This window comes from Aegilops tauschii, chromosome 5 (genome assembly GCF_002575655.3).
Source record: "Aegilops tauschii subsp. strangulata cultivar AL8/78 chromosome 5, Aet v6.0, whole genome shotgun sequence".
Taxonomy (NCBI): Eukaryota; Viridiplantae; Streptophyta; class Magnoliopsida; order Poales; family Poaceae; genus Aegilops; species Aegilops tauschii.
In genome coordinates, this window is record NC_053039.3 from 228,220,974 (window position 1) to 228,236,090 (window position 15,117).

Below are 15,117 nucleotides of genomic sequence, written 5' to 3' on the forward strand. Positions count from 1 at the left end.
GCTCAATCACTTTGGGTTTTAGGTGTTTGGGTTTGGGTCTTCCTCACTTGATGATTTTCGCTCAAAGTCCTCGGAGGATGGGATGCTCTCAATGAAAAGTTTCAGTTTCTCTCGGAGCAGCCAACAAGCTAGTGGTTGAAGGGAGTGGCTATTTATAGCCTAGGGAGCAGCCCGACATGATATGACATAAATACCCTTCAATGATATGATCGTTAGGTGGATAAGATATTTTGGGACAGCTAGCGCATAGCACAACAACGGTCGGAAATTTGGCTATCAAATTCCTCAGGGCTATCATGTTCCTCACTTGTAGGCAATTTGCACTGGCGAATTCCTACCTCCTCAGTCAGAACAAATTCCTCAGAGACCAGAAGAACTTCGTCTCTGTCACTGAAGAAATTGACTGAACTGCATGAGATTTACAATGGCTTCACTCGAAAGGATTGGTAGGTATAGGATCTTGAGATGAGCATCACTTGGAAACTTTTCCTTAGTTTTTCCTCGACCCCCTTTAACAGTACGGTGTTTCCTATGGCTCAAGAAAGAGAAAATGGAACTATGAAAACATAAGTCTTCACGCTTCACGTTCCTCGCATGAATATCAAGTCTTCATGGTCACACCAATTTCTTCACTTTCAAAGTCTTCAGAAATCCAAAGTCTTCAGTTGAAGACATTCATTTTCAGGGGTCAACTTTCTCTGCAAATATCAAACTCCTCATAGACTTATAGACCTGTGTACACTCACGAACGCATCAGTCCCTTAACCTATAAGTCTTCAATACACCAAAATCAGTAAGGGGCACTAGATGCACTTACAGATCGGCCTCAACAGCTTCAGGCCAGGAGAGCTCCGCTTCGAGCGGGGGCCAGACCCCACCTCTGTCTGGACACATCATGACTGCAGAGGACCTATCCTCGACCTTTGAGGCAGAATCAGGAGGCAGAAGCCAAGAGTCAATCTCAGCGAACCTTCCCTTCACGACGCTCACATGGCCTTGAGCGCTTATTACAAAGCGGCAGCCAACGGCCAGGGGTCACCCCCGGCCCAAAGCAGCTCGATCTCGAACCCCGACGGGGAAGCCACAAGCAAGAACCAAAGCTCGTCCTTGACCTCCAGTGTCGGTCCGGATCCCTTCAAGGATCCGACTCCACATCTCGAGCTTAGCACGGCCAGCGGATATCAAGGACCGACCAGGAGGACCTGCCCTCCGCCTTCAATCATCAACCCTTCGAGATGTACCATAGGGAATTTTGCGTCCCACCCACCAACCATTTGGTAGCCACTATCGATGATTTAACCGATATGCTAGACTATAATTCGGAGAATGCCGAATACATGGACGAGGAGGACGTAGCCACGACCAATGCCGATGTTCCCCCCTCCCCCCCCCCGTCACCGTCCGTTGGTCAGCCACATCCACCTACGACATTTACTGAAGGAAATATGCCCTAGAGGCAATAATAAAGTTATTATTTATTTCCTTATATCATGATAAATGTTTATTATTCATGCTAGAATTGTATTAACCGGAAACATAATACTTGTGTGAATACATAGACAAACAGAGTGTCACTAGTATGCCTCTACTTGACTAGCTCGTTGATCAAAGATGGTTATGTTTCCTAGCCATAGACATGGGTTGTCATTTGATTAACGGGATCACATCATTAGGAGAATGATGTGATTGACTTGACCCATTCCATTAGCTTAGCACTCGATCGTTTAGTATGTTGCTATTGCTTTCTTCATGACTTATACATGTTCCTATGACTATGAGATTATGCAACTCCCGTTTATCGGAGGAACACTTTGTGTGCTACCAAACGTCACAACGTAACTGGGTGATTATAAAGGTGCTCTACAGGTGTCTCCGAAGGTACTTGTTGGGTTGGCGTATTTCGAGATTAGGATTTGTCACTCTGATTGTCAGAGAGGTATCTCTGGGCCCACTCGGTAATGCACATCACTTAAGCCTTGCAAGCATTGCAACTAATGAGTTAGTTGTGGGATGATGTATTACGGAACGAGTAAATAGACTTGCCGGTAACGAGATTGAACTAGGTATTGAGATACCAACGATCGAATCTCGGGCAAGTAACATACCGATGACAAAGGGAACAACGTATGTTGTTATGCGGTCTGACCGATAAAGATCTTCGTAGAATATGTGGGAGCCAATATGAGCATCTAGGTTCCGCTATTGGTTATTGACCGGAGACGTGTCTCGGTCATGTCTACATAGTTCTCGAACCCATAGGGTCCGCACGCTTAAAGTTTCGATGACGGTTATATTATGAGTTTATGAGTTTTGATGTACCGAAGGTAGTTCGGAGTCCTGAATGTGATCACGGACATGACGAGGAGTCTCGAAATGGTCGAGACATGAAGATTGATATATTGGAAGCCTATATTTGGATACCGGAAGTGTTCCGGGTGAAATCGGGATTTTACCGGAGTACCGGAGGGGTTACCGGAACCCCCCGGGGGTTTAATGGGCCATAGTGGGCCTTAGTGGAGAAGAGGAGAGGCGGCTAGGGTAGGGCCGCGCGCCCCTCTCCCTCTAGTCCGAATAGGACAAGGAGAGGGGGGCGGCCCCCCCTTTCCTTCCTCTCTCCCTCCTCTTTCCCCCTTCTCCTAATCCAACAAGGAAAGGGAGGGAGTCCTACTCCCGGTGGGAGTAGGACTCCTCCTGGCGCGCCCCTCTCCTGGCCGGCCGCCTCTCCCCCTTGCTCCTTTATATACGGGGGCATGGGGGCACCCCAAAGACACAACAATTGATTTGATCTTTTAGCCGTGTGCGGTGCCCTCCTCCACCATAGTCCACCTCGATAATACTGTAGCGGTGCTTAGGCGAAGCCCTGCGTCGGTAGAACATCATCATCGTCACCACGCCGTCGTGCTGACGAAACTCTCCCTCAACACTCGGCTGGATCGGAGTTCGAGGGACGTCATCGGGCTGAACGTGTACTGAACTCGGAGGTGCCGTGCGTTCGGTACTTGATCGGTCAGATCGTGAAGACGTACGACTACATCAACCGCGTTGTGCTAAACGCTTCCGCTTTCGGTCTACGAGGGTACGTGGACAACACTCTCCCCTCTCGTTGCTATGCATCACCATGATCTTGCGTGTGCGTAGGATTTTTTTTGAAATTACTACGTTCCCCAACATTTACATGGTCGATACCCACAAGGACGGCGGCGACACTCCTAATCAGGACCGAGGCAAGCCCAGAGATGAGCCGCCCAAACGCCAAAAATAGCGCCGTCTATCAAAGCCACGTCAAAGCCATGCGAGCAACATGGACTCTGCGGAGAATGGCACCATAAATAATACGGACGACCTCGCTGGAGACGCAGCCAACGAACATCATCAGAATGACCCCGCGGGGCAGGAGGACCCGCTCAATCCAGAAAACCCCAACGACTCCGAGGATAGCAATTACCTCCCACTTTCTGAAGAGGAGGTCAGTCTCGGGGATGACGATTTCATCGTCCCCGAAGACCCTCTGGAGCAGGAACGGTTCAAGCGGAGGCTTTTAGCCACCGCCTGTAGCCTAAAGAAACAAAAACGCAAAATCAAGGCCGAACAGGACACCTCAACGACCGATGGACTAAAGTGCTAGTTGCCGAAGAAGGGTATGGCCGCGAACAACCAACGAAAAGTTATCCCAAGCGAAGACTACTGCCGCAGTTCGACGACGAGGCCGTAGAGCCAAGACGTCCGACATACACAAGCGACAAACAGCCGGACCGCCCCCCTGGAGGGCGGGACAGAGAAGCTGACGAACTCGAACACCTAGCCGCCCCACCTCGCCGTCACGGCAAGGATCAAGTGCGGCCCACTTACGAGTACGACCTCCGCCACAACCTAGATGCTCGAGGAGGTCGTACCAGGTCCATCTACGGACCCAGAGAAGGCCCGCCTGCTTACGGGGAAGGATACTATGATCGGGTAAACCGAAACGATAGAATCCGGGAGCAGCAGCAGATTCGGAGGGCCGAAGACCTCCGACGCGATGTAGCCCGAGTTCGGGACGCCACACACCCCTTATGCTTCACAGAGAGGGTAATACAACACCAATTCCCGGAAGACTTCAAGCCCGAGAACATCGAATCATACGACGGAACCACAGATCCACGAGGACTCTTCGCCCGTCGTGACAGCCTTAGTGAGGAGGGGCTTCTACTCCTCGTCATCCGAGGAGATGGGCTCTGGCTTCATCTTGGAGGGAGCGGTCAATGCCAATGGGCCTGTGTAACGCAGTGGGCGGCGCCAGGAGCCAAAGCTCCCTCCGGATCCAGAGGGGTGTGCGGAGAATCAGTTTGAGCCGTCGGATTTGTCGATCACGACGCCCGAAACTGGAGGTTTGCGGATTTGTGGAGAGAAGAGGCGGCGGCGTAATGTTGTAGGGTTTGCGTCAGCGGCCGGTCGACTTAAATAGCTGGGGCAGATGGACCAGCTTTGCTTTAGTGCGGGCAACGACCGGAGTAGGCTACTCGGTCGCTGCACCGGCATGAATGTGACATGGCAAGTAGAGCGAGGGTTCTGGAGCGAAGGAATGATTTTTTGACATGGGCCCGCGTTGTGGGAAGCTAATATCAAGACCACCGCAAACTTTTCTTTACAGCGTGTTTGTTTGGAGGGAGTTGTTGATGGGGAATGGGAGTTTAAGGTCCATGGGAGTTAAATTCCTTTGATTGGCTCAGGTAAATGGGAGTTAGGATGGGAAGAGGAAGGGGAATTAAGAGGTCCAACTCCCTTCAATCTCTTCCCTGGGAGGACCAGGTAATTAAGCGTGGGAGTGGGAATTGACGTAAAATGGAAAAACTGTTCGCTCACGTCCTATTGTTTAACGGTTGATGAAGCGCTCACTTTTCTAATCCAAACTCGCGTATCATCAACAATTCCCAGTCCTGTAACTCCCTGTAGAATTCCCACCGATAATTACTACCACACACCAAACATGGGAATGGGACTAATAATCTACTTCCCAAGTCTAATTTCTTCACAAATTCCCCCTCGTAAATTCCCATGCCCAATCCCTCAAGCTGCCAAACACGCTGTTATTGATTTTGGATGTGCAGACCGGTCCGAATAATTTTGACGAGTGCTTTTGTATTAGAAAGATGGAAAAAAAAGTCTGGACTGTGCGATGCCCTACATCTGGGAGCGATTTGGCGATCCGCGTCGCCTTATTATGGCGTGATGGTTCCATAACAGCAAACATCCTACTCGATACTCGATAGCTCTCAGATCCCCCGCCCCTTACCCCTACCCTCAGCAACGCGGAGGCGACCTCGCGATGCCGCCGCCGCCGCACCCAAACGGGGGCAAAGTGACGCCGAACCTGGCCATGGACGCCGAGGGCACGCGCCTGCTTAACCTCACCGTCCTGCAGCGCCTCGACCCCGCCGTCGAAGACATCCTCATCACTGCCGCGCACGTCACGCTCTACGACTTCAACATCGACCTCAACCAGTGGGTGAGGGCTCCTCTCTCGTCCGATGCCTTTGCTGCACTCGACCACGATCCGATCCGATCTGATTTTATTTCTGTTTCGTGCAGAGCCGGAAGGACGTGGAGGGATCGCTCTTCGTGGTTAAGAGGTGAGGCAGATTGGGGAAAACGTGTTTTGGGTTTATATGTGGGTTTTGTGCGCGTGTAGCAGCTAATTGTATCAGGATTGTGTTGGATTTCGTGTAGGAACTCACAGCCGAGGTTCCAGTTCATCGTCATGAACAGGCGCAATACGGGTACGTGCATCTTTGATCTTGGTTGATATCTTGTAGTACACTGGGTACTTCAAATAGGATAGAGATCACGACGGAACATTTTTTTGTGGCAGTGGTTCCTAAATCTTAAGATTGACTTGTGTTAAGTATTAGACCATTGTTGATGGAGTAATGCAGTAGTTACATGAAAATTACTTGGTTATAGTATGTTGGTTGCTTCAAACTAATTTGGGCGGCCCTGAAAAATTGCGTTTTTTTATCATCGATGCCGAGCCACATTGAAAAACCAATAATTAGATTTTTATGACACTGCTTTTATTCTGCCTGATAGTTAACTCTTCAGTGATATGGTTACAAGGGATCAGAGATGATCTTAGAGTTGCCAAAAAAGAAAGTAGAGATGATCTTAGAAAGTTTAGGATCTTGCAGTAGCTCTATGGCTCCATACAAGTCTGACGGGGCCTGGAGCACTAATTCTTGGTCAATGGATCCACTGGAGAAAGCTGATAGATATCAAGATAGTATCGATCTAAATTCTTGTTACGTTTTAGATTTAGTATAGAGAAAAGATGTGAACTGTCACATACACACAAAACAGATGCCCATGTGAACACACTCTGAAAGGTTCGTCATTCATGTCTATGAGCAGCCATATCTTTTGGGGTTTGGCGTTCGGTTTCTCACTGTAGTAAGATAGGTGTGTTTTCATGATTTGTTAAGGTTGTTAGAGTGTAGTCATAGACTGACAACTGCTAAGCTTGTGTGGATGCTAGTTTTTAAATGGTATGCAGTAAAATGATTGGCCTATGAAAAGATCGTGTTCTATACTTGCCAGATAATCTCGTGGAGGATTTGTTGAGTGATTTTGAATACGAACTCCAGCCTCCATATTTGTTGTATCGGAATGCCACACAGGAAGTAAATGGCATTTGGTTTTATAACCAACAGGAGTGCGAAGCTGTTGCTAGTCTGTTTGGAAGGTAAAGCCCCCCCACCCCCTGTCAGTGCCTTATTTTATTTTTTGTAAGGTGTGTAGTCAATGTACCTGATGACCCGACTTTTGATATCTTCGGTATCAATATATTTAGTAGTGTTCAGATCATGTGCACACAATGTATATAGTTTGGCAAACACCAAATATATATTGTAAAAACAAGTGGTCAAAGTTCTATTTTTTAATACCATCCAAACATTAAAAAAAATGACATCTTAAGGAAACCGGAGGAAGAATTGGACTTCGGAAGTTTTGTTTACTCTGTAGCTGAAACTGTTGAATATTTGAACTTCCTAACTAAGTACTGCCGAATACTCTATTTGCATTTAGGCATTGAACTGCTTAAGTAGTCCTTATAGTATGGGATCGTTTGAACTATTTGTTGTCTTAAGTATGCATTCACCAATTTCTAAATCAGTAGTTGCAATAAATGATTCTGTCCTATCGGCAGGAATTAGTACACAATATAGCTGTGGTTTGCTGCTATTCATCTTGCAGTAATTTTTTTTGTTTCAATCCTTTTCGTGCAGGATACTGAATGCTTATGCGAAAGTGCCCCCAAAGCCGAAAGTGCCATCCATAAAAAGGTTCTCTCCTGTACTTGTGAACTTAAACTTGTTTCATCTCTTGAATTCATTTGTCCATTTATCGTATTCGAGCTTTGTTTGAGTTTTGTATTAAATGTACTTCTGCTGAATCATTTTGGTGCGCGACAGTGAGTTTGAGGAATTAGAGGCTGTTCCTACATCCTCTGCCATAGATGGTCCCCTTGAACCTCCTCCATCATCTACCGCTGTAGTTTCTGATACCCCTGATGAATCGTTTGCCAGCTATTTCAGTGTAAGTTCTCTCTGAACTTTATCATTGTTTCATTCTAATTTGTTTTTTACACTGTCATGCGACAGTACATATTTGCAATAGTTTGGTCATGGTCGGGGGTTAACTCCATCCTAACACAACTCATTCCTCATTTATTATTTTTTGTTTGAGAACATGATATGAGGTTGGTTCACCACCACCTCATCCCTCAGATGCAAATGCTAGTAAAGAAAGAGGAATGCATGATCCTGGAAACTGCCCCTAAATTTCCTTGCTTAAGATAGTGTATCTTCATTTATCTGGTTTGTGAATTCATTGTCCATTGTGGTTCTTAGTTATAAATGTATACCAGTGCTATGCTTTTTGCTGGTTACAGTTCTATATATGGTACTTCCACTGTACTGCCATTCATAGTGTCAAACGCGCCTGTTGAATTCTATCTGGACAAAACTTACAGGGTGTTGCTAACGTTGGGAATGTACCAACTGCACCAATGACTGGAAGAGCTCACCCACCTGCTGAGTCTGTTGCATCATCCCACGTACCAATGATAATTTCATCTGCTGCTCCAACACATCAGATGAGTGCTTCATCAGCTCCACCACTGCCCCTCCACACTAATGCACATGCTGGCCGCTCGACAGACCTTGTAACTCCGGCGTTCTTTGTGCCTCCGTCATCCTCTTCCACATCTTTGGTGCAACCGGTTTCATCCTTGATGCCTACAGCGCCACCTCTTCATCCTGCTTCCACATCCAGCCAACGTCCACCATATGGTACCCCACTTCTTCAACCCTTTCCACCACCAACTCCTCCTGCATCCCTTACCCCTGCACACAATGATGGACCTATTATTTCGAGGGATAAAGTTAAGGATGCCCTCCAGAGACTTGTTCAGGTATGTTCTGCATTGAAAGAAAAAACAAGTTGTAATCTTTGTGCTTTTATTTGCTTTTAACACTTCTTCTATTGCCTAACAGAGCGACGAGTTCATCGATTTAATCCACCGGGAGTTGCTGAATGCTTGCAAGTCCTTGTGAAGTTTCTGTCTGTGACAAACATGAAAGGAGTGCTTCTGTTTGTGAGTTTTGTATGCCTCTTAGCCTTTAGTCCTCAAACTACTGTATAGCTCTGTCCTAATGCGTTGATGTAGAGTCCTTCACTCCTTGATAGCAATGGTCGCTAGTATATCGCGGTATCCCTTGTTTCCAATATCTTTGTTGTCGTACAGTATATTTATGTAATTGAAAACACCGAGATGAAACAGGTTATGTGACAGACAGTGCACCATAACAGTTATGTACCATATTTTTCGTTTAACAGGTAGTATTTCATATGGTTTATTCTTTGCGTTGCCCCTGGTTTTGCTATGGGACTCCCAAGCAAAACAGGCAATGTGGTTCTCTATGGCATTGCTTGGCACTCAAAGCTTTTACAACGTAATGCATGGACGAACGTTTGAAGAACGGTGAGCAGATGGTAGGCTAGATATTTCGGGAATAGATGGCCGGGTTGAATTTGGCTCAAAGGGGCAAATATCCGCTACATAGAACTGAAGCAGAATCGAAACGTGGTGAACTGAAGCAACAACATTCCCAATCGGATCTTGCTGCAAGTGAGCCCCTCTTTGGGCATGTTGTCTTCACGGCCACCACCAGCAGCAGTGGCTGCCGGCGGCAGCCTCTCTGGTGGCGTGACATATTGGGCATATTGGGCAGGACGCAGAACTCCGGTCGTGGTCGCCTATCTAACTGCGGGAGGAGATCTAACGATGCGGCTGCTACCGCCGTCCGTGAGCACGATGGAGGCGGAGGCACAGCCTTGGAACGACACGGTGTGGCAAGGGAGGGCCGCCTGGGCAGGTGTCCGAGACGTGGATCCTATCCCAAGGAATCATGGGGATCGGGCAGAGAAAACCTAGGATTCGTTTGGTTACTCACCAATTTTGGGCACTTTGCATGTGTGACCCAGTTGAATCCGTTTGAGGGTATGCAGGTCAAATGCACATTATTTGTTTGCCTACATCTCCTTTAGCCTGGCTAAGCAGCAACATCGACACCTGTGTTTGGTTGCCTGCATGGTCTATCCAAATGCAAAGAGGTGTTGTTTGATTACACACAACACAAGTGATGTGGTAACCTCTTGTAGGAGTGGTGAGATTACCAACACAAACAACACACACACCATAAACCATAGTATAACCACAACAATAGCATATAACCATAACCATACCATAAGCACAGCAGTTTAAACATAGCATCACAACAGAAACACAATCTTCAAACCTAAGCAGCACTCACATCACCATCAAGCCCAGCAGCACCCTCATTAGCACCTTCATCATCCATGTAGAATGCTGGATCACGCAACACGCAATTTGCCACAACCTGAATGCCATGGTTGTTGAAGACGAGGACACTCAGGTTGGCGGGGCTAACCAGCTTGAAAGGTGAGAAGGCTTTTGATGCTGATGTCGTGGGCTACACAGAAGGCAGCCCAACCCTTATCAAGGATGAGCCGGTCATTCATCATTTTCATGGTGACCTTCTAGGTGCAGTCGTTGTGTGTCGTCAGCCGTAACATCTCTGGGACGGGGACGAGGTACTTGTCGAAGGATGTGCGCATCTACAGAACCTCCAACTTAGTCCGAAGATGGTCTTGCAGAAGTGCGTCGAGCCGACGACCTCCATCCTTAGCACTTTCTCCTTCTTGCCGGAGGCGATCTCCTTCCCCTTCCCCGCAGAGGCGACCTCCTGGCCCTTCCAGGCACAATTGATTTCCTTCTCCTTCCCGGCCAGAGACAGACTCCTTGCCAGCCTTGTTGTTGCCTCCAAGGATGAGTTTCTCATTCTGCATTGAGCATGCACATATGAACTACTGCTTGAATGAAAAACACATTGCACGTATGATCAGGTAAATTTCTGAGCCTGGCTCTAGGCTACCACCAGTCCGACTACAAGCTCATCGAGGTGGATGACTACAAGCTCTATCACCACTCTGTTCAAACCCTCGATCCATCCAAATTCGTAGCACGTGGGTGTGAAAACCATCGAATCGATTCGAGGGGTTGTTCAAACCGTCGACGATTCGAGGGTTTGTTCAAACCATTGATGATTCGAGTGTTTTCATAGACCAGTGTTCAAACCCTCGAAATCCCTACCCGTGTGTGTTCGAACCCTAAAATCGATTCAATCGGCCCTAAATCACAATGGATTCAACCGATCCCTAACCAAAGCCTACTAACTATCAATCGAGTAGGTGCAATCTAAAATCCACGGTACATCGAGCGTGACGCCTTACCTAGAGGGGGACAGTACATACGGCCATTGACACGGAAGGAGTGCTCACCGTGCAGATCTTGTCGCGTCTGGGGAGAGATACATGGGAGATTGAGGGATGGAGGAGGGGAGAGCGAAGGGGTGGGAGAAGGGGAGGGTGCGCGGTAGGAGGGGGTGAGGGAGCTATGGCACCGCGATGGGAGCCAGCACGATTTCTACTGTGTGTCCCCGCGCGTGCACCCTGTCGTTCCCACGTGCACACCCTCGCATCCCATGGGCCAGGCTCGCTGGAAACGGCCGATTCGGCGGTTTCCAGAAAGCTAGGCCCGGAGTTGCTTTAAAGTTCGCGTGGGCCCAAATTTTAATGCGACCCAGGCTACCAAACAAGCCAAAACTAAACCTCGCGGGTCTGGATGACCTAATGCAGGTAACCAAATGCATCCCTAGTGTATTTCACCATCCAAATGCCCATGCACATGACCCGAGGCTGATTTTGCTCCTGGGCTTTCCACCAAGGGAATGGGGCAGAATCCTCAAGGGATCCCTGGCTATCAAAGACACCCTTAGGCCTTGTTCGGTACGAGTGCATTTCCAACCCCAAGCAGTTTGAGGATGGGAGGGATTTGATGAATACCTCTCCTCCACCCAATTCCCTTCTAGTCCACAATCCCTTCTCACTACAAAAATGTTGGTGTTAGATTCTGGTGGGGACCTAACAGAATTGACAAAGTAATTAATAAGTAATTTGAAGAACGGAACTAGGGTTTGAGTCCAATTGAGGAGGCCATATTCTATTACTGTAACTATAGCGTATTAGGTTCTAGCCATTGAGGCAGAAATAACAAGGGATTAATCGAAAAAGATGCCACAACCTCGCGTTATATAGGCGTATGTATATTTGAGAGCAACTGTTGAGGTGAAAGTAACTTTAGTTAATATGGAACAGCGACTTTGCCCGAAGCCACCCTAGCAGAGCGAAGCTAGATAGGCCATCCGATAACTGAGCTTTATTGACTTCAAACATCCTCAAGGAGCTTCATGTCGAGGCATGCCATGCTTCAGTGGTTGTTCTAAATACTGCAATGAATTTGACAAATCGGCGTCTTCCTATGTAGCATCTTTCGGAGACAAAATTTGCCACTGTACTGCCCATTGGACTACTTCTTGGTTGTGCTGAGGAATTTGACAACCTTCCAACACCGCACCCGGGGCCGTCTTAAGAGTACCATCCTCATTAACAGTGGGTAAATGTGGGAGATGGTATAGCCCGAGAGCCAAAATACTTTTTATGTTGATTGACATGAAGAACTAGGTGAATCTTCACATGCTCTGGGAATTGCAGTTTGTAAGCGAGGCTCCCTACCTTCTGAATGATATGAAATGGACCATAATATTTATGTTGTTGCTTCAAAGCATCTTGAAATCCAAATGTTGCCAGCCTTAGGGTGCCATCTTGAGATGTACCAGGTCTACAACTTTGAATTGTTGGTCCACTCTCTTAAGATCAACCTATTTCTTCATTCTTGACTATGCTTGTTGCAAATGGAATTTGAGTTGGTCTAGCCTGGGTTGCCTTGCAGTCAAAATATCTCTGGAGCCATGCTCTGCATGCCCAGTATAGCGAGCTCACTAATTAAGAGAGCTGGAAACCGAAAAAGGGCTTGTAAGGGAGAGAGCTTCATAGATGTATGGTAAGTGGAATAATTGTACCACAGTTCTACTAATGGGACCCATGACACCCACTTTTTAGGCTCAATGTTGGCCATGCACCCGAGTTAAGTTGTTAAGCATTTATTGACACACTCCGATTGCCCATCAGTTAACAGGTGATAGGCCATGCTGTACCTCAGTTCCACTTTCAGACTGGAAAATGTCTCTCCACAAGCTAATAGTAAAAATTCAGTCCATATATGAGATAATGAGCAGAGGTGGACTATTTAGCTTGATTATGTTGTCAATAAAAGCAGTTGCTACAGTTTAAACTGTGCAGGGTATGAAGTGGGCATATTTTGTGAAACGATCCACTACAACAAAAATCACATCTTTACCTTGAGAATTGGGCAGTCCTTTGACGAAATCCATCATAATGTTTTGCCAGGCCATATCAGGAGTAGGTAGATGATCCAGCGGGCCTGGAGGCAAACAATGCTCACTCATAGATCGTTGATAGATAGAACAGTAACAAATCAAAAACCTCAACATCTTTATTTAATCCAGGCCAATAGAAGATGTTCTTAACTCTCTGATATGTTGCCTTCACACTGGAGTGTCCTCCAAATGGGAGAGGAATGCAAGACAATAAGTTGTTTAGTTTTTAAATCACTATTGCCCCCCCCTATAAGTTTGCCCTTATGTATTGCACTAGTAGTTTCTCTAGTAGAGGTTATAAGTGTCATCCTGCAAGTACCTATCCAGTATGTTCTGAAACCAAACAGGTTGCACCTGAGAAATAGAAAACAATGAGCAGAATTGTCTTGATAAAGCATCAACCCTATTGTTCATGCCCTTTTTGTACTGTATTATGAAATTGAATTCCAAAAGCTCATCATTAGCTTATGTGAGTGCCCTTGGTTAGTCGTTGATCTAAATAAATCTAAGACTATAATGGTCTGTTTTGACAATGAGTTCCCTTCCTAGGAGATAGTGACATCAACTCTTTAGTGCTTCCATTATTGCTAGGGCTTCTTTTTCATAGGTTGATAGGGCATCATTCCTCGGACATAGAGTTAAACTACAATAAGCAATTACCCTTCCTTGTTGAAGCATGACTGCAGAAGCATCTGGCTCTAACACAAATGGTTTGGAGAAATTTGGTAGTGCAAGGACTGGGCAGGCATGAGAGCTTGTTGTAATGTGTCAAAAGCATTATCATGAGTTGTAGATGAGTGAAAATTCCCTTTTTTTAGCTGTGCATGTAGTGGTTTTCAAAATTAATGAATCTTATGTAATATCCAACTAATCCCAGAAAGCTCATGAGCTGAGTGGCACTTGAAGGAATTGTCCAATCAACAATGGCTTTAATATTTTCAGGATCAGTAGAGACACAAATCCTAGAAATTAGATTACCAAGATATTCCACTTACCTGACCCCAAAGACACATTTTGATAGCAAAAAGTTGGTGTTGTTGTAGTAAGTATAGCACAGTTTGTAGGTGTTGGAAGCGTTCTCCTTTTGTTTGGTTGTACACTAGGATCTTATCAAAAAAAGACTAGAATTAACTTCCATGCATAGAGGACATAAAATGAGCCCAGGGCATTTGGAAGACAAAAAGGCATGACCAGGAACTTATAATGGCGAAAGTAGGATCTAATGGTTGTTTTGTGTATGTCAACCTCTACGATCCTTATTTGGTGGTAACTTGACCTGATATCCAATTTAGAAAAATATTGTGCTCCAAATAATTCATCTAGCTAATCCTCTATCACTAGGATTGGGAATTTGTCTTCGATAGTTAGATCATTGAATTTTTGATAATCAATGCAGAGTAGCCATGTGAAGGGGAGCCTTGGCGCAATGGTAAAGCTACTGCCTTGTGACCATGAGGTCACGGGTTCAAGTCCTGGAAACAGCCTCTTACAGAAATGTAGGGAAAGGCTGCGTACTATAGACCCAAAGTGGTGGGACCCTTCCTAGGACCCCGCGCAGGCAGGAGCTACATGCACCGAACTGCCCTTTTAATGCAGAGTCGCCATGTGAAATCCTTTTTCTTTACTAAAATTGCAGGTGAAGCATATGGACTTTGGCTGGGTCTGATAATCCGATTAGCTAACAGAGTTTTGAATATGGGGCACTCTATATGGTCAAATATTTGGGTATCTCCACCTTCACGGTTGATGGGAGCCAATCACCCTTCTGTCGGCCATCGGCAATGGTGGCAGACGAAGAGGAGGCAGCGGCCTTCACGAGCTCCAATTTCCGGGTCTTGTTGCTCATGGCGACCGAGAGCAAGGTGATGCTAGGGCTCGACGGCGGTTTGGATGTGCGTAGCAAGAGGAAGACAAAGAGATTTGGGGACGAATGGTTTCTCTTTCTCTCTCACCCGCTTATAAACGGGCTCAATTGGTAACCGTCCCGATAATTCCGCTTGACACACAACGCGATCTATGAAAGGAAATGGCTAACCGGTGCGGGCCCCTAAAAGTCATCAACTAAATTTCACTCCAACATTCAATATCATCGGTTGCTCATGCATCTGCCATGCGCGGGAATGAGGAGATAACCCCGGCTAACTGGTCAAATTCAAGCATTCAATGAGAAATATTGATGTGACAAATCATCTGAAATTCATTG

At 46.5% G+C, this 15,117-nt stretch overlaps 1 protein-coding gene across 1 annotated transcript; it reads left to right on the forward strand.

Moving 5' to 3' along the window:
• Window positions 1-5,155: 5,155 nt before the first annotated feature.
• On the forward strand, window positions 5,156-8,891 carry LOC109771170 (mRNA-decapping enzyme-like protein). Its single transcript, XM_020329875.4, has 8 exons — window positions 5,156-5,485; window positions 5,569-5,609; window positions 5,707-5,756; window positions 6,571-6,715; window positions 7,260-7,316; window positions 7,446-7,569; window positions 8,006-8,446; window positions 8,529-8,891. The coding sequence occupies exons 1-8, from the start codon at window positions 5,306-5,308 to the stop codon at window positions 8,586-8,588; spliced, it is 1,098 nt and encodes a 365-aa protein (XP_020185464.1). The 5' UTR covers window positions 5,156-5,305; the 3' UTR covers window positions 8,589-8,891.
• Window positions 8,892-15,117: the final 6,226 nt, after the last annotated feature.

Excerpts from the sequence above, each read along its gene's own strand:
- LOC109771170 (XM_020329875.4), top strand. The coding sequence starts at position 5,306 with ATGCCGCCGCCGCCGCACCCAAACGGGGGCAAAGTGACGCCGAACCTG. Across the intron at positions 5,486-5,568 it reads ACATCGACCTCAACCAGTGG|AGCCGGAAGGACGTGGAGGG; the intron begins GTGAGGGCTCCT and ends TGTTTCGTGCAG. Across the intron at positions 6,716-7,259 it reads GTTGCTAGTCTGTTTGGAAG|GATACTGAATGCTTATGCGA; the intron begins GTAAAGCCCCCC and ends CTTTTCGTGCAG.